Here is a 19,756-nt window from a genome sequence, read left to right as displayed (position 1 = left end):
TAGTGTATCAAAGAGGATGAGCATAACATAGCAAGCCCTTTCATCAGCTGCACATGTGAGGTCACGATCACAAGGTGATGATTATGCTAATCGTAATTGCCAAAGCAAACAGGAAAACTCCAACAGTTCTGAAGAAAACCAACCTGGTCCAGAATGAAAGGAACTGATCTGTATAGAAAACAAACGGGTGATATGCTGGGAAGCAGGTTTAATGATCTGCTGTTGCTGCAAAAAAAAAAAAAAATTATTTAAAAAAAAAAAAGAAGGGTTTTCTTACAATTGAGACAAAAATACACTACCACTACCAGTGAAAAGTTTGGACACGATAGAAAAGTAGTTTTCCTTTAGAACTTAGGAGGGAACTCTATTTGTTGATTTTTCTTGGTCGCTGTCTAAACGAGTTATTTCAAAGTATATAAGTTTAAGTGAAAATGACGAAAAACAAGCTAAGATAAACTCATATGTAGAATTCTCTTGACAGGATTTTGATTTTGCTCAATTTTTAATAATGCACTGTTGAATATTAAGGCTCAGCTTAGTAAAATGTCATACAACATTTTGGTTAATGAGAATATAAAACCAGGTCTTTGTAATAGTCTCTGACTGTACCAAGTACTCATTGTCCTTTGTTTATAACTTGCAATATACCTAAGATCTGCTGGTGTCTAATGCAATCCTGGTTTCCTTGCAGTATTTTGTATGCTGATATTGTTGGCTTCACCCGTTTGGCCAGCGATTGCTCTCCTGGTGAACTTGTCCACATGCTCAATGAGCTTTTTGGCAAATTCGATCAGATCGCCAAGGTAAGACACAGTTGGAATTGGAAATAATCCAGAATAATGAGTCGTGCTTTATTTTATTCCCTTATGTTTCTGTTTCATTCGGTCATAAACCAGCATGATGTACATCAACATGACAGGACATGTTTTCTTGTTTGTTTTCACTTATTTATTTTTGTAGGAAAATGAATGCATGAGGATTAAGATTCTTGGGGACTGTTATTACTGTGTGTCTGGCCTCCCAGAGTCTTTACCTAACCATGCCAAAAACTGTGTGAAGATGGGCCTGGACATGTGTGAGGCCATCAAGTAAGTGACATCTGGGATGTTGTTTATAACTGCCTTTAAAGTATATACATGTTATCTACATTGGATTGCTGGTTTATGTGGTACACACCCATCTTCATGCAAAAAAAAACAATAATATTTCAAGGGTATTAAACTAAAAATTGTAAAGGTCCAGTTACATAATAATTCCTTGCTTGCAAAGGTTAATGCTTTTAGGGATTCATAAAGAAGTGGTTATGTTTTGTTTCATAGTTGTTTCATATTAGTTCTGCATCTGGAGCGTGGTCCGTCAGTTGATGAGTCGTGCCGTATTATGTCATACATTTAAATTAAATTTTAGTCATGAAGCAGATGCTTTTTATCCTGAGCTCAAAGACCGTAACAGTAACTGTGCCAGGATCATGGCTTTATATATTAGTTACTTTAAAGCATCAGTTCGGACAGCTTGTCACTAACGCTATGTTCTTCTGGAGACTATTTTTTTGTTTGGAAATATAAAATATTATCCTACTAACTCAATAACACAGAAGTTCTCTAATAAACACCTCTAACAAAATTTGTACTACAAAAAACTTCGGCTGCCTAAGAGTTTTGTATATTACCGTTGCTTCTACAAGGTGTCCGCAGAGCCTTAAAAAGTCTTAAAACGTCTTAAATTCCTTAATGTAAAAATAAGGCCTTAATTTAGCACTAAAATATCTTAAATCCACGTTTCAAAAAGGTCTTAAAAATGCAACTGAACCGACACTGTAAAGACGATTTAGATTGGATTCATATCAGTGTGTGTGCGCGGCTCATCTGTGTTTTAGAGCGGCTCGGTTCACAGTAAACGCTGATCCACACCAACTTCATCTCTGTCTGTGCTGCAAGTTTTAGTCGCTTATAAAGTGCATTTAGACAACACGTGCCAGATTCACTTTGGTTTAACGTTAGCGCAAAAGGTTTACAGTATTTCACCTGATGTTGCCAAACGGAGGTCTTTCTGCGGGTTTCCACATAAATAAACGCCACAAGGTCTAATGCATAAAAAGGGAATTAAATCAGAAATATATCACTACTGTTATATTTAGAGATGCACCGATGTATCGCCCAATAATGGTGGTTTTTCATCCAATGATCAGGGCCAATTATATCCTGTCAATAAAAAGAGGGCGGGAAAACACATCGAGTTCGTGCTGTGCGTAAAGATGATGTCTCTTGTGTGGAATGATGACAAAACTGCAGTTTGTAATCTCTGCACTAAAATGTTACACCAGACACTGCAGCAGTGAAGCGGGAGATTCGGCACAGAGTCTAATAAATTATTTTTTTCCCCACGCTGCTCGCGCTGAATTAAAGCACCAGTACACCGCTGAAAGATTTAAATGAAGATGAGCTGACAAAAAAGTATATATTGCACAGAAAAATATATTTGTAGAGTAGTGTATTTCATATCCAGTTAATGTTAATATTTAAAAAAGTTGATATTATACAGTATATTACCAGTTACTTGCATTTCTTTCAGAATTTTGGAATTAATTATTATTAATTTAAAAGAAGGTATAAAAGGCAGAACTATCGGTATCGGGTATCGGTATCGGCCGATATCACTCTGAATAATCAGTTATCTGTATCGGCTGAGAAATTTTGTATCTCTGCATCTCTAGTTATATTAGGCTACTGTTTGTACTTTCTGTGTGAAGTGTCTAAGCCTTGTTTATACTTCCGACTGGCTTGTAATATTCTCAACAACCATAGCAAGGCTTACAAACATGGCGTATCGCGTGGAGTTGCTGAATGCTGAGGAGGAAGTGTTGTGTTTGTTGTTGACGATGTTTGTTTTCAATACACTTCACTAAAACCCACAATATGATAAAAAAGAGCAAACACTCATATAAAACCCAGCAAACTTTGAGATTATCACTTATCACATTACAACAAAATATATTATAAATATGAAAACATGTAGCCTATAAAACTAAATTGAACCTAAATTCTCATTCACATTTTATTCATTTCATTAACATTTGTATTAAACATTTAACATGGATGTTTACTTTCATTAAATAGGCTTATTATTTATTGTAGGCTCATTTTGTAAATGTTAGAAATTACTGCAGACATAAGCGAAAAGTGGGTGCTTCCTGCAAATGTCATTTCTCACATTTACACAATCAGGTGATTATGTTCGCCCATCTATGCAAATGTCTCTTTATGTATAGAGACGAAAGAAAGCTGTTACAGAATGATCGCGCCGTACGGCCGCCCATCAATGCAAATGTCTCGAAGTATCTAAGTATAAAGACAAAAGAATGAGGTTTAATCACTGTCTGATGATGTAGTGTAGTGACTGTTTATTTGGGAAGACTGTGATGAATGAAAAAATGGTGTGTGTGTGTGTGTCCCACCCCCCCCAAAAAAAACTTTCAGCTTTGGCTTTATTCTTTCAACAGTATGTATGAAGCAAATCTAAATCACTATTTAAAAAAAAAAAACTTTTCATAATTTTGTGCCTTTTGGCTATCTCATCCCACATGGATGTATCATAGAGATGCCTGTACAACTGTACCTGTTCGGCAAGAGTCGCCTCATCTTCGGATGTGGAGCCATGCGGAAAGTTACAAAACATGCCGTGCACACCGCCACGCGAAATGAGGTCTCAACGAGTGCTGCTCTATCTCTTGCTCTGTCTTCCAGGTTTGGCTCTCTGCCAGATTTGGAGCTTGCATAACAACTCCTCCTTCTGCTATAGAAAGCCAAAAAAAACACTCTCTCTGACTCCGAGGAGCCAGAAATGGGTGCCATTGCACCAGAAATGCAGAGCAGCTCTCATGCATATAAAGAGCTGCTTGAAGTGATGACTAAGGCAGTTGAAAAACTGAATAAATGAAAAACTAGACTGGCTCTGGGAAGAGGAAGTGGCTCGTAGCAGGCTGGAAGAGTGCTTTCTCCCCAATGAAAACAACTCTCCCTCACACCACAGAAAATCCCCTTTTTGCCAGAAGTGCATGATGAAATATCATGCTTCTGGGGAAAACCATACACTAGCCATATTTATACAGTGTACACTTGGTTGCCTAGTAACTGGGACTCTGGCGAGTTTAAAGCCACTCCGGCTGGCTTGTTTTTATTTGGTATTTTTGAAATTAATTACAAATTCAGTGTAAATATTGATAGATTTTTTTTATTTAGTATTTTAGTTAAGTTAGATCATTGTAAGTTAGTGACATTTTTATCTGTTTTCTGTCATGGTTTACCGTGTTCTGCCTGGAGACATTACGATTCAGATCTCCCAGTTAACTTTGCGATTTCTTTGCTGATAAGACATCGAGTTCGTGCTGTGCGTAAAGATGATGTCTCTTGTGTGGAATGACGACAAAACTGCAGTTTGTAATCTCTGCACTAAAATGTTACACCAGACACTGCAGCAGTGAAGCGGGAGATTCAGCACAGAGTCTAATAAATTATTTTTTTCCCCACGCTGCTCGCGCTGAATTAAAGCACCAGTACACCGCTGAAAGATTTAAATGAAGATGAGCTGACAAAAAAAGTATATATTGCACAGAAAAATATATTTGTAGAGTAGTGTATTTCATATCCAGTTAATGTTAATATTTAAAAAAGTTGATATTATACAGTATATTACCAGTTACTTGCATTTCTTTCAGAATTTTGGAATTAATTATTATTAATTTAAAAGAAGGTATAAAAGGCAGAACTATCGGTATCGGGTATCGGTATCGGCCGATATCACTCTGAATAATCAGTTATCTGTATCGGCTGAGAAATTTTGTATCTCTGCATCTCTAGTTATATTAGGCTACTGTTTGTACTTTCTGTGTGAAGTGTCTAAGCCTTGTTTATACTTCCGACTGGCTTGTAATATTCTCAACAACCATAGCAAGGCTTACAAACATGGCGTATTGCGTGGAGTTGCTGAATGCTGAGGAGGAAGTGTTGTGTTTGTTGTTGACGATGTTTGTTTTCAATACACTTCACTAAAACCCACAGTATGAAAAAAAAGAGCAAACACTCATATAAAACCCAGCAAACTTTATGATTATCACTTATCACATTACAACAAAATATATTATAAATATGAAAACATGTAGCCTATAAAACTAAATTGAACCTAAATTCTCATTCACATTTTATTCATTTCATTAACATTTGTATTAAACATTTAACATGGATGTTTACTTTCATTAAATAGGCTTATTATTTATTGTAGGCTCATTTTGTAAATGTTAGAAATTACTGCAGACATAAGCGAAAAGTGGGTGCTTCCTGCAAATGTCATTTCTCACATTTACACAATCAGGTGATTATGTTCGCCCATCTATGCAAATGTCTCTTTATGTATAGAGACGAAAGAAAGCTGTTACAGAATGATCGCGCCGTACGGCCGCCCATCAATGCAAATGTCTTGAAGTATCTAAGTATAAAGACAAAAGAATGAGGTTTAATCACTGTCTGATGATGTAGTGTAGTGACTGTTTATTTGGGAAGACTGTGATGAATGAAAAAATGGTGTGTGTGTGTGTGTCCCACCCCCCCCCAAAAAAACTTTCAGCTTTGGCTTTATTCTTTCAACAGTATGTATGAAGCAAATCTAAATCCCTATTTAAAAAAAAAAAAAAATTTTCATAATTTTGTGCCTTTTGGCTATCTCATCCCACATGGATGTATCATAGAGGTGCCTGTACAACTGTACCTGTTCGGCAAGAGTCGCCTCATCTTCGGATGTGGAGCCATGCGGAAAGTTACAAAACATGCCGTGCACACCGCCACGTGAAATGAGGTCTCAACGAGTGCTGCTCTATCTCTTGCTCTGTCTTCCAGGTTTGGCTCTCTACCAGATTTGGAGCTTGCATAACAACTCCTCTTTCTGCTATAGAAAGCCAAAAAAAAACCACTCTATCTGACTCCAAGGAGCCAGAAATGGGTGCCATTGCACCAAAAATGCAGAGCAGCTCTCATGCATATGAAGAGCTGCTTGAAGTGATGACTAAGGCAGTTGAAAAACTGAATAAATGAAAAACTAGACTGGCTCTGGGAAGAGGAAGTGGCTCATAGCAGGCTGGATGAGTGCTTTCTCCCCAATGAAAACAACTCTCTCTCACACCACAGAAAATCCCCTTTTTGCCAGAAGTGCATGATGAAATATCATGCTTCTGGGGAAAACCATACACTAGCCATATTTATACAGTGTACACTTGGTTGCCTAGTAACTGGGACTCTGGCGAGTTTAAAGCCACTCCGGCTGGCTTGTTTTTATTTGGTATTTTTGAAATTAATTACAAATTCAGTGTAAATATTAATTGATTTTTTTTTTATTTAGTATTTTAGTAAAGTTAGATCATTGTAAGTTAATGACATTTTTATCTGTTTTCTGTCATGGTTTACCGTGTTCTGCCTGGAGACATTACGATTCAAATCTCCCAGTTAACTTTGCGATTTCTTTGCTGATAAACATTGAACTGCTTGAGGTGGATTACAGTGAAGTCTGGCTGAAGTTGGCTGGTGTCCACTCCAAAAACACTCCATCTGATTAGTAAAGATGAGGAAATACTCAGCAGGTGAACTTTACTGGCTATGGGGGAACTATGAGCCTCCTGCAGAGCTGCTCTGCCAACTCAACATTCTTTGGCATCCAAAATACATCTATTGAGGATCTCGTCGAAAGACTGATAAAGTGATCAACAACAATGATTTCAATGCTATTACCTCCCTCTGGTCTGTAAACTGCCATCACTCAATGATCTCTGACCGATGCAGTGTTGACTGCAGTGTACTAGCCTCCCTGCCTAGGTCATATGTGCACACGCACACTAACTGCCTGAAATTTGGATTATACAGTATTCGGTCTCTCACCAACAAAGCTGCTCTTGTCAGTGACTTTAAAACAATGATTTTCTACATCTTAATCAAGCAGCCCCACCGGGATTTATTTACATCTGTAAATCCCATCCTTCTGGAAGAGGAGGTGGTCTTGCACTGCTATATCACGAGAACATAAAACTGACTCCACTCGGATTTCCATGGTCAATCCTCCTTTGAACTGCTGGCTGTCAAACTCTGTGGACCTACACCCATTGTTATTGCGGTACTGCCCAGACCACCTACACCATCAAATGTGTTCATATCTGAATTTCAACTATACTAATGACTCTGAATACAATGTCTCCGAATTTGATCCTGATGGGTGATTTTAACTTCCATTTGGATAATTCTTCCAACCTAATTACAAGAGACTTTATGGCCATGCTTAATTGCTTTGGTATTACCCAATATGTAAACTTTTCAACCCACAGCAAAGGCCATATTTTAGATTTGGTCTGCTGTACAGGTATTACACCCTGCCACATCAATGCTGATGAACTACCCAACTCAGACCACAAAACTTGGAAAACTTGGACTGTTTCATTTGTTCACACTGCACCTTGGTATACATCTAAACTCCGCCAGATGAAGTCCATGGGTCAGCATCTGGAGCGGTTATCAAAAAGGACTGGTCTTGTAGTACATAAAGAGATGTATTCTGATCACATACTTCAGTACAAAAATGCCCTTTCTGTTACAAAAACATCATATTGTGCATATCATTAGTGCTGGAGAAGGAAACACCATAGCCCTTTTTTCCACTGTGAATGGGATTTAATGAGCAAAAGGAACCATGCTCCCTGAATACTATGGGCCCTCCACGTACCAATGCATTTAGTCATTTCACTCTCCCTGTGGAAAGTCACGTCTTGAATCTCATCATTAAGTGCGATTCCTTCACCTGTCAACTGGATCCTGCTCCAACCAACTTACTCAGTGTGCCTGCCCTCTATCTTCCCTCTGATAACCTCAATAGTTAACACCTCTCTCACCACTGGTGTGGTTCCCCTTCATTAAAAACTGCCATTGTCAGGCCAACACTGAAAAAGCCAGGACTGGATCTTGGTGATTTCAATAATTATCGACCTATCTCTAACCTACCATTTATATCAAAAATCCTTGAGAGGATACTGGCATCTTAGCTCCAGGATCATGTAACAAACAATAATCTGTTTGATCCATTCCAATCTGGATTTCGCCCTAAACACAGCTCAGAAACTGCCATGGTGAAGATAACCAATGACCTCCTTTGCGCAGCTGATTCTGGATTACTTTCCATTCTCATCCTCCTAGACCTCAGTGCAGCCTTTGACACCATCTCTCATCGGATTCTTCTAGAACATTTAGCTAACACTGGAGTCCTTGGCACTGTACATCAGTGGTTAACGTCCTACCTCAATGAAAGGACACAATTTGTCAAAATAATAAGCTGCAAGTCAGAGAGCTCTGCTGTCACCATGGGGGTTCCCCAGGGCTCAGTTTTGGGGACTCTCATATTTTTCATCTATCTCCTCCTACTTGGCAATGTCCTTCAACATCATGGTGTTCACTTTCACTGCTATCTGACGATACTCAGCTTTACATGTCCATGGAGCCCTCAGCCACTCTTACTCCTAGTACCATCATAGCCTGTCTTCATGACATCAACTTATGGATGATTTAAGAAGTATCTGAAATTAAACAGCAATAACACTAAGCTACTCGTTGCTGGCTCTGAAACAGCACCCTCTCCACTGGCGGCTGCATGCTACCCTGCTCCACTCAGGTTAAGAGCCTCGGCTATTTTAGATAGCACTCTCACCTTTGCTGCACACACAAAAAAATGTCTCTTGCAGTTCCTTTTTCCATCTACAGAACATTGCAAGACTATGCCCCCACATTGAAAGTGTTTTTGGTGTCTCAGGGACAGTTTTATACTGGTTTAAACCCTATTTTACTTACCGTTCCCAGTTTATTTCTACGGGTGGTTACAGGTCTGACACTAGCTCTGTGCTCACTGGTGTTCCTCAGGGCTCAGTTTTAGGTCCTTTACTTTTCAATATTTATTTATGTCCACTTGGGCACCTGCTGCAATTGCTCGGCCTCCATTATCACTTTTATGCTGACGATACCGAACTCTACATTCACTCAAAATCTGGTGAAAACCTTGATGTTTGTTTTCTTTCTGACTGTATTTCTGAGATAAAAACATGGATAAATAATAATTTTCTGTGTCTCTATAGTGATAAAACTGAAGGTATGCTTATAGGTTCCCATCATCAAATTCTCAAAGCTGGTCCTCTGTCTGTTTGTTGAGTTATTTTTGATATTAGCCTTACATTTGATCCTTTTGTACAGAGCACTGTTAAAGCATCCTTTTTCACCTCAGAAATATAGCCAGAATGCGCCCTATGCTAAAATTCTCTGTATCTGAAAAACTGTAACTCATTTGTTGTCACTCGAATAGATTACGGTAACGCCCTTTTAGCCAGAGTTTCTAAATCTACACTCAATAAGTTCCAATATGTACAAAACTCTGCTGCCAGAATCCTGACTGGGACCAGGACATGCAATCATTTTACTCCTGTTTTGGAGTCCTTGCACTGGCTCCCGGTCAGGTTCTGTGTTAATACCTTACACCCCAAATCGCATGACTGCGCTCCTCACAGTCTAATTTGTTAACTGTCTAATTTGTTAATGGCAGGCCTATAAATAGGCATGATGTTACACAAGCTTCATATATCAGTCACGCACAAGGGCTTTTCACACAGCGTGAAGCTCAAGCAACGTCTCGTTCCCTTCCCAGGGAACAGGGTTAACCCAGATGTTTTCTCAAGATCTCAGCTTAATTTTCCTGTGATCTTGACATAAACAAAAGCTGTTTTCTTAGGACATAATTTTATCCTGAGAAAATCTTGCTCTTTGTGAATGGGACTGGTGTTACATGCACCTTGGCATCTTTGCCATCATAAATGTAATAATTGCCCACTGTAGAGATGGACTTTATCTCCGCATTAAGAGAAAGGGGTGTCCCCTTCTCAAGTGTCGGACACTAATGTGGAAGTCGTCAGTCCTGCAGGGATGACATATTTTTGTAGGCCAACCCCGGAAGTTAGCATCACCCTGGTTCCCTCCACAATAAGCCAATAGGATTTTTCCATTGGCTTTTGGATTATTGCAGAAAATAAACTATGTGACCAACAAAAGTTTTAGGTTCTTTATGACACGTTTCGTTCATTAAAATAAGATTCATAAATGAACACAACTTTTGTGAATTTTGAAGACCAAGCACAATCACCAGAGGTAAAAAGCTGAAGTTAGGCTATAAACGAACTGCACCACGGTTGCTTGACTTCAACATCACCACCCCTAAGCTTCCAACTACTCTTTCAATCTTTATTTAAAAAAATAATATAATTGGAAAATACTATAAATTGATAAATCTACAAGTTGGAATAGTTTGCAAGAGCGCAAGTATGAACACAACGAGGCTGTAGTAGATCAGTTTCCTGTTTGGTGTGATGACGTTTAATGTCCCCGACAACCTCTGTAGTACCATTTAGCCACTTGTTAGCAACCGCCTTTTTCAAGACAGGTAAAAACTTTTTTAAAAATCCTGAGTGGGGTATTACTGATGTATTTCATGTCGTAGTATAAAAGGGAACATATCTTGAGCTTGTGTTAACCACATACCTTATTTCAGGCATTTAACCAAAAATCCATTCAAAAAACCCCATTGAATTCGGGACGAGGGATGTCGAGTACACAGAAAAATGAAGTTGACCATGAGAAAACAACTTTTGTTATGTCGAGATCATGAGAAAACAAAAAAGAAAAAATTAACAATGCATGGCCGGTCACGTAATGTAGGCACAGGACAGAAGCAAGTGGCAGTTTTGGCAGTTTAATCAGTTTAATCAAAGTCCAAAGGATCAGGTCTGTTGTGATATGACAGAGACACCCCCCCTCCCGGCCCCTGAAGGGCTCACTCCGGGAGCAGAGTTCTTTCTAGGTCTGCCTCGGGGTAGGGGTCCTTTACGTTCTGGATGTAGTGGATGAAACTCTTTACATAGCTGTGGGTCTAAGATGTTCTGAGCAGGAACCCAGCATCGTTACTCTGGCCCATTTCCCTCCCATTCAATCAAGTATTCAAGCTTGCCCCTCCTGTGCCGCGAGTTTAGGATGTTCTTTGTAAGGCATGCAGGTTGGCCATCGATCTTTGGTGGGACAGGAGGGGCGTTGAGGGGCACATCTGTGGCTAGTGGTCCAGGGATAACAGGCTTGAGTCATGAGTCATGAAACAGTGGAGCGATGCGGCTGTGTCGAGGTAACTTCAACTTGTAGGTGACTGATTGATTTGTTTGAATGGTCTAATGTATCTTAGGGTTAGCTTTCTGCAAGTATGTGGTTATTTGAGGTCCTTGGTTGAAACCCAAACTCTGTCATCTGGCTGGTACCAGTACCTCACTCAGTGTGGTGAGGTTTGCACAAAACGATGGTGTGTACTTGCCTGAACTTGTTCACTCCTCTGGAACCATTGGTCTACGGCCAGGGATTCGGTGGGGTTGGCATTCCAGGCTGGTAGCCTAAAACACAATGGAACGGGGTGAGGCCTGTGGCTGAGTGACATAGGGAATTTTGGGCCTATTTGGCACAGGGGAGGAATCTGGACCAGTCCTCAGGGTTAGACACACAGAATGTACAGAGAAACCATCCAATCTCCTGGCTAGCTCGTTCCACTTGACCATTCGCTTGTGGGTGGTAGCCTGAGGTGAGATTGATGGTGATCCCCATTTTCTCCATGAAACTGGACCAGACCTGGGATGTAACTTGTGGTCCCCAATCACTGACGATCTCCTCTGGGATCCCGAAGTACCTGAATACATGCTGGAACAGCAATTCGGCTGTCATAAAGGCTCATGGGATGGTAGGTAGTGGAATGAGGCGTAGCAACTTGGAAAACCGGTCCGCAACCACTAAGATAGTCGTGTTTCCTTGGGATTTTGGTAGGTCAGTGATGAAGTCAATGGAAAGGTGGGACCACGGGTGTTCAGGTATGAGTAGGGGATTCAGCTTGCCGGCCGGCAGTTTGTGGAACCTTTTGTTGAGCACATGTTGAGCAGGAAGTCACTATGCGGTGCACATCCCTTAGCAGGTTAGGCCACCAGTACTTCTCCTGCAACAGATGGTAGGCGCATTGTGCACCTTGGTGACCTGTGGGGACCACCGTATGGGCCCAGGGAATGAGCTCCAGTCAGTGCTGTTTTGTGAAAAACTCTTTTCCTGGGGGTTATGCTGCTGGAATTTGTGATCTTGGTATGCGTGCTAGGGTTTGGTCCAACTACCATTGCAGGGAGCTGACTATACAGGAAGGCGGGAGAATGAATTCTTCATGGCTTTCTTGAATCTCAGTGCTGTCCAGATGGGAGAGGGCTTTGGCCTTTGTATTCTTGGAACCTGGCCTGTAAGACAAGGTGAACTGGAAATGTGAGAAGAATAATGACCAGCGGGCTTGACGAGGTGTCAGACGTTTGGCTGTACATAAGTACTCAAGGTTCTTGTGGTTTGTGAATATAATGAGGGGTGTGTTGCTCCCTCCAGCCAATGCCGCCATTCCTCCAGGGCTAATTTCACTGCCAAGTGTTCTCTGTTTCCCACATCATAGTTTCGTTCTGCTGGTGACAGCTTCTTGGAAAAGAAGGCCACGGGATAAAGATTGGGCTTATCTCCAAACCGCTGAGAGAGGATAGCTCCCAAACCCATCTCTGATGCATCAACCTTTACACCGAAGGGCTTGGAAGGGTCTTGGTGCTTGATGATGGGAGCTGTGGTGAAGGCTTTCTTGAGTTGATCTAATGCTGTTTGGGTGGCTGGATTCCAGGACAATCGTTTGGGCTTGCCTCTCAGCAGGGACATTAAAGGGTGTGCAATGGAGCTGAAACCCCTGATAGAACGTCGGTAGAACTTGGCAAAGCACAGAAATTGTTGTAAATCCCTGAACTTTTCGTGGAGTGGGCCACTCCACCACCACCTGTACCTTCCCTTGGTCCATGGTGACCCCCTCAGGGCTGATGATGTAGCCCAGGAACAAGATGGTGTGCTGGTGGAATTCGCACCTCTCTGCTTTAAGGTAGAGATGGTGTTGAAGGAGTCTTTGTAAGACTTGATGGACATGGCAGACATGTTCTCCACGGGAACATGAATATATCAATGTCGTTGATGTAGATGATTATATTGTGACCTAGCACGTCCCTTAGGACATCATTGATGAAACACTGGAACACTGATGGGGCGCTAGAGAGCCCATACAGCATGACAAAGTATTCATAGTGGCCTGAGGTGGTACTGAAGACCGTCTTCCACTCATCTCCCTCTTGGATACGAACCAGGTTGTATGCACTGCGAAGGTCCAGTTTTGTGAAGACAGTAGCTGATAGAAATTGTTCTAGGGCTGCTGGGACCAGCGGCAGAGGGTAGCGATACTTAACAGAACATTGGTTGAGGCCCTGGTAATCTATGCATGGCCTGAGACCACCTCACTTTTTCTTCACAAAGAAGAAACCTGCTGACGCAGGGGATGTAGAGGGTCTGATGTAGCCTTGCTGAAGTGCCTCTTGAATGTATTCCTCCACAGCTCGTTGTTCTATCTGTGATAGGGGATACACCCGCCCTCCAGGTGGATTGCCTCCAGGGAGCAACGCGATAGCCCAGTCATATGGTCGATGTGGAGGTAGTCTGCTGGCCTTCTCTTTGCTGAAAACCTCCAAGACGTCCTGATATTCAGGTGGAACTTGAACTGGAGCGGGTTGGTTAGAGCTTTTGATGGATGTAGTCTCCAGCAGAATTACTGGGGTAGGTAGACAGTGTGCAAGGCAGTGAGTGATTTGTTTGTTAGCCCATGAAATGAATGGACGAACAGGGATGTTGAACTGGTGAACAGTGTCTTGATCGATGAAATTCCCTACCGCTCCAGAATCAATCAACGCTTCTAGGACGACACCTCCGTGATCTCTTCTCTCGGACTCAAACACGCACCGTAACCACGACCATCTGTACTTTGACCCCTGTGATTGCTACGCTTTCCTCCTCGCTGAGCCGTGTACACCCCAGCTGCGTGGGCTCTGCGGTGGCATTTGGCCCTGCGATATTTCCCTTGCTATGCACTGGATGGTGGCTCTGAAGAAGTTGATCCAGTCAGATGGCGAGGTCAGTGAGAGAGTCGAGGGTAAGTTGATCATCACGACAGGCCAGCTCCTTCACTACTTCCGGGTTAAGTCCCTGGCGAAACGCAGTCTTTAGAGCTGGTTCGTTCCACTCACTCCTTGCAGAGATGATCCGGAACTCGAATGTATGTAGATCATGGTGCTTTCTGGGTAATGGAGTTGCTGGTTTGCTGTGATAAAACATGGCCAATTAGGGCTTCCGTAGTTAGCTGACATTAAATTACAAAAAACTTGTAAACACTGCTGCGAGGGGGTTTCTAATACAGCTGCTGAGGGAGGGATGGTAAATTTCACATTTTGTTTTCTCTCATGACTGCCGTAATCCATCTCTCTATATATTTTTTCCTCTCTTGGAGAGTCATGGAAATGAAATACTGGATTTTTTGTCTGTCACTGTTTGAGCAAATGGTAATGCAAAAAGGATATTTGCTATGGTGTCCCATATTCCTTTATAGAAGTTTACCCTGCTATAGTTTACTTAAACCCAGAAATGCATGTATATGCATGAACACAATCCATTATAGCTGATGCTATCGTGTAGCATGATTGAAGTGATGTGCAGGTCTTAAAACTTTTTTGGAAATGTCTTGAATACAGTATTAAAAGGTATTACATTTGAAGTGCTGATACCAGCAGATACCCTGTTCTGAAGCTGACTAGCTAAAAATAAATTTAATAATGTTCTAATGAAGTCTATGAATTGCACTAATAAGTATATGCATTAAAGCTGTTACACGGTATTTACGTTATCAGCATTCAAGGTTGACTCTTCTGGGGGTATCGTTGAGATCTGAACTCGTCACAGCTATGAGAACATGCAACAAACATTTGAACATTGTTGTCTGGCTCCCTCCATGTTACATCGTTCACACAGTTGTTCACTGTAAACCACCCACATCATCTAAACATGCAATTTATTGAACTGCACATGCAAATTAGCCTCTTTAGTTGGGATCTTAGTAAATCAGGGCTTTTGTGTTTAATTGAATGTTAGAACAGGCAAAACAAGTGGCGTTAATGATTATCAGCATGACATAATTGTTGACACTCATCACAAGCTTTTAAGCACTATCAATTCAAGGTTGTTTTTTTTTCAAGGGTGGCTTGTTGTCAGCTCCCTTCCCCCATCGCACAGTAATGGTATTTTGACGAATGATATTTTGATTTTCCCATTTGAAAGCTGCTCTGATGCCCTGTACTCACTTTATGTCATGGTAATTTCACATTAATGTGAAATAAAATCTCAGTGTATGTTCTACTTAGACATTAGATGAGTCATCTTTTGACTGCATGAGAAAAAAGACAGAAAACAATGCTTGTGTTTTTGTTTTTTACCATATTGGTCATTTTGGTGTTTTCAGTTTACTATTAAGTGATTTCATACTTGAAGTACAAAGTCAAAATGTGTATAACACACCTCTGACATTTCTAGAAGCACTCGCTGGTTTCGGTTACCAATTTTCCAGTCCATTAGTTGTTCCTTTCAATAATGCTTTTAGAAGGGCCCTTTGAAGTAAATGCTTTCATCACAGTTTAAAGAAACCCTACAAATGGCTGCTGTGAAGTCCACTTCTTCACTTCAGGATGGATGAGTTGGCGATAATGGTCAGGTTTCTTTGTTCGCTTTTAAAAACAAAAGAGCAAGAGCTTCTTTTCTCACTCACCATTTTCTAGCGACCTTCAGCTTCATTTTAACGAGGAATCCAATGTAGAAGTAGTGGAGTCAACAAACATTAGAGACAAAGTTCCAGAATGCAACGCAGTTACGTATTTAAATGAATTTTTCCTTTTAAAGTTAGTGTGGCTAAATTTTAGTATGATATGTAGAAGCTTGACTTTCAGAATTTTTTTTTCTGCTTTAAGAATTGTGAGTGTGTAATTTCTGTCTGAGGCTCATATTGCTTTTTTCTGCTCATGACATTTGCAAGCAGTGTGTGGTAAGAAACACTTCTGAGAAAAGCATTTCTCTGCACCGTGATCTTTTCCCTCAGGAGGGTTACTGTGTCAAGGCTATAATTCCTCCTGTAGGCAACGAGACTCACAAACATTTGCTTGTGCTCATTGGTTTAGTACACACACTTAGCCTGGAATGTGTTGCAAAAGGCCAAACTAATTACAAAATCTGTTCAGCAAAGACATGAAACATGTTAGTGTGTGTGTGTTTGTGTGTGTAACATTATTATTCTCCTTTAGAAAAGTGCGAGATGCCACCGGCGTGGACATCAACATGCGAGTCGGGGTTCATTCTGGCAATGTCCTCTGTGGCGTCATCGGCCTCCAGAAGTGGCAGTATGATGTCTGGTCACATGATGTGACTCTAGCCAATCACATGGAGGCTGGTGGTGTACCCGGGTATGAATGCTTTGTTTAATTATTAGGATGAATATTAATCAACACCAAAGTTTACAAGAGTTGAGTTGTAGATTTTTTTTTTTGCATATTCTTGGACAGACGTGTTCACATCACCTCGGTCACTCTGGAGCACCTGAACGGAGCATACAAAGTGGAGGATGGCTACGGCCATGAACGTGACCCTTATCTGAAAGAGCACGGGGTAGTGACCTACCTAGTAATCAACCCGAAGGTAGGGTATAAAATTATGCCACTACAAGAATGATGTGATTTCAAGAGAAAAAGAACAAATCAGAAAGAAGCAAAATTATCTGCTAATGAACCAAGTTGCTACTATACAAATGGTAATATATTAGTACAAACACATTTAATATGTACAGTCAGAGCTGCTGTGATAGAAAATGAACCAAAACCATCTGGCCAGTCAGAATCAAGCAATCAACTGTTATGTTATAAGCATTTTTAAGACTTTCATTTTCTGTAAAGAATAAATCTATATATGCGTTACAGGTTAAATACTAACATTTGATTGATTTGGCAGGCCGAGAGGAGGAGTCCACAGCACCATTACAGACCCCGGCACACCCTGGACGGTGCAAAGATGAGAGCGTCAGTTAGGATGACTCGCTACCTGGAGTCGTGGGGGGCTGCCAAGCCCTTTGCCAATCTGCACCACCGAGACAGCATGACCAATGAGAATGGCAAAATTAACACATCTGTAAGTTCCCTTGCCATCTGGTTGAGTTTGAATGTGCTATTAATTATCAGTTAATCCCAGTACTAATCAGCTTTCATATTCTATATGTTGGAACTTGAGTTCACAACCTTCTGAGCAGTAGCCAACAAACCACTATACCATTTAACTAATTATTACACTCTGAGTCAGAGTTCTGTGTATTTCAGAGTAGTGTAAAAGATATTGCACAATTGACCACTGCACCAATTAGGTCACAATTTCATAGTGATAGACACCATTAACACAATTACCACAATGTTCATGTCTCAGACATACTACTACTACTACTACTACTACTACTACTACTACTACTTCTACTACTACTACTAATAATAATAATACCAGTTAACACAGTTTCTATGTATCAGACACTATAATAATAAACAATACCAATTAACAAATTTCTTTCTCAGACACAACAATTATAACAATTGACCAATTAGCAGGTTTAATGGGTAAAAATCATAATTGAATAACAATAAAAGATTAATAACTATATCAGTTAAGCATCTAATAAAGTTTCACTATTCCACTGCTGCTCTATCAATTAAACAATTGACGTAGTTTTATTAAGTATACCAACAGCCAAAAGTAATGAAGAACTGGGATTAGATAAATGCTTATAACATATAACGTACTTTGGCAGGCTTTCTGACTGCAAAGATCATGTGTAAGGCTCCATATGAAATCGTCATATAGCATTTGCTTTTATAGATAATCAGCATGTTGTCATATTTCAGTGCATTTGGAATGTAATCTTTTAAACATCATTTTCTCGCGTTTCGCTTTTAACCAGAATCTGAAATTATATGACTTTAGTTCCAGTTGAAATATATGCAAAAGACGAGCAAAAAAGAGAAACTTCTATACCAATAAATCAATCAACCCTTTCTTGCAGTACGTTCCACTACCATTCCACCATTTTCATTCAGTATAAACAAATGAATTATTTTATTGCTGCAAGTCTGTTATAAGATTAGTCAAGTTTCTGTGTTTAGAGTATCATGACTCCATGTTTGGCCGCTGGTGAGCAGGGCGATAGGAAAAGGGAGGGGTGTGAGGCCCCTGCTGGGCAAACAGTTCACACTTTTCCACAGTAAGATTTGTGCAGAGATAATACAGACAACAAAAATAAATTAAAATAAGCTTTTTTGATAGTGAAACACTGCATACAACTGCCACAATAAAATTCTAACATTTAAATCTAGTAGGCTAGGTAAAATATATATATACACACTTAGGAAAACTTCTTAAAAACACAAATTCTTAAAGCCCTGAGTCATAAACAACTACTGCTTTATTTGTGACATAAAAAATAATCAATGGGCACCCCTAAAACAGGCAGAAATTCCTTTTCTTTTTTTTTCTTTTTTCTTTTTTGTTCTCTGGTAAAAATAAATGGTTAAATAAAAAAACAATTATTTTTAATGTACCAGACACTATACCAAAGCAATTATAATAAAAGCAATTAAACACTATACGGATAATAATTACTGTTATTTTTTGATAGGATGTGCCACTGGGTCAGTATCACTTCCAGAGACGCTCAGAAAGGTAGGACGTATTTGTTTTCAAAACCTGTGTTCAGTTTAGTCTGGTGCAGCATTGTGTTTACGAATAATCTAAAATGTAACAGACAAAACAAAGCCAGTGTAGCTGGGGGCATATTCTATTTCACTATACTGTTTCATTTTGAATTGATTTTATTGGCTTTTAAAGCTCTTAATGGCTCTCTGGCACATTATGCATCTCTAACTGATGACGGGTTGTGTTTCGAATAAAATTTTAGGAACATCAAGTGCTGCATTACGAAATGCTAAAATGTGGTGATGCAGCCTTTTGATTTTTTTTTTTTAATGATCCAAAGATCTGGGAAAATTGTATTCACAAAGCACATGGAAAATGTTCTGAAATGTTTATTTCTTCACAGAACAAAATCTCAGAAGAAGAAATTTGAGGAGGAGCTAAATGAACGGATGATACGAACGTTTGATGGTATTAATTCCCAAAAGTAGGTTCTTATTTGCACCGCCATTTGAAGTAATATTTTACTATTTCAATTAGTCAGTTAGTGTTTTATATATATATATATATATATATATATATATATATATATATATATATATATTCTCTAATCTCATATTTGTGTTTCAGACAATGGCTGAAATCTGAGGACATTCAGAGAATATCATTGTTCTTTCATAACAAAACTTTAGAAAAGGAGGTAAGTTGTAAATTTCATTATAGTTACTGTATCTTTTCGTGTTTTTGACGTGTAATACATACAATATGCCCATTTATTAGAAGCTTTGGGGAGGCTACTCTACAATTGTACATTGCTGAGCTACAAGCTACTCATGATTTACATGTAAAGTAATTAACTAAATTAACTAAAAAAAAAAAAACTACTCCAAAACATTTGAATGGAACATACAGTGAGGGAAAAAGGTATTTGATCCCCTGCTGATTTTGTACGTTTGCCCACTGACAAAGAAATGATCAGTCTATAATTTTAATGGTAGATTTATTTGAACAGT

General features: G+C 39.8%; 1 protein-coding gene across 2 annotated transcripts in view; it reads left to right on the top strand.

Annotated features, from left to right (window-relative positions):
• The window catches only part of adcy2a (adenylate cyclase 2a), a 221,428-nt gene that overhangs the window by 176,796 nt on the left and 24,876 nt on the right, over positions 1-19,756 (top strand). For both annotated transcript variants that reach the window (XM_053621189.1, XM_053621180.1), the window contains exons 6-13: positions 692-803; positions 961-1,088; positions 16,325-16,483; positions 16,583-16,715; positions 17,025-17,201; positions 18,730-18,773; positions 19,150-19,230; positions 19,374-19,443. In XM_053621189.1, the coding sequence (XP_053477164.1) occupies positions 692-803; positions 961-1,088; positions 16,325-16,483; positions 16,583-16,715; positions 17,025-17,201; positions 18,730-18,773; positions 19,150-19,230; positions 19,374-19,443 (904 nt within the window). The remainder of the gene's footprint in view (positions 1-691; positions 804-960; positions 1,089-16,324; positions 16,484-16,582; positions 16,716-17,024; positions 17,202-18,729; positions 18,774-19,149; positions 19,231-19,373; positions 19,444-19,756) is intronic.

The sequence above is a fragment of the Ictalurus furcatus genome, chromosome 1 (assembly GCF_023375685.1).
Source record: "Ictalurus furcatus strain D&B chromosome 1, Billie_1.0, whole genome shotgun sequence".
In the NCBI taxonomy this organism is placed as follows: Eukaryota; Metazoa; Chordata; class Actinopteri; order Siluriformes; family Ictaluridae; genus Ictalurus; species Ictalurus furcatus.
Note: the sequence above shows the minus strand (reverse complement) of the source record. Positions and strands in the feature narration are given on the sequence as shown.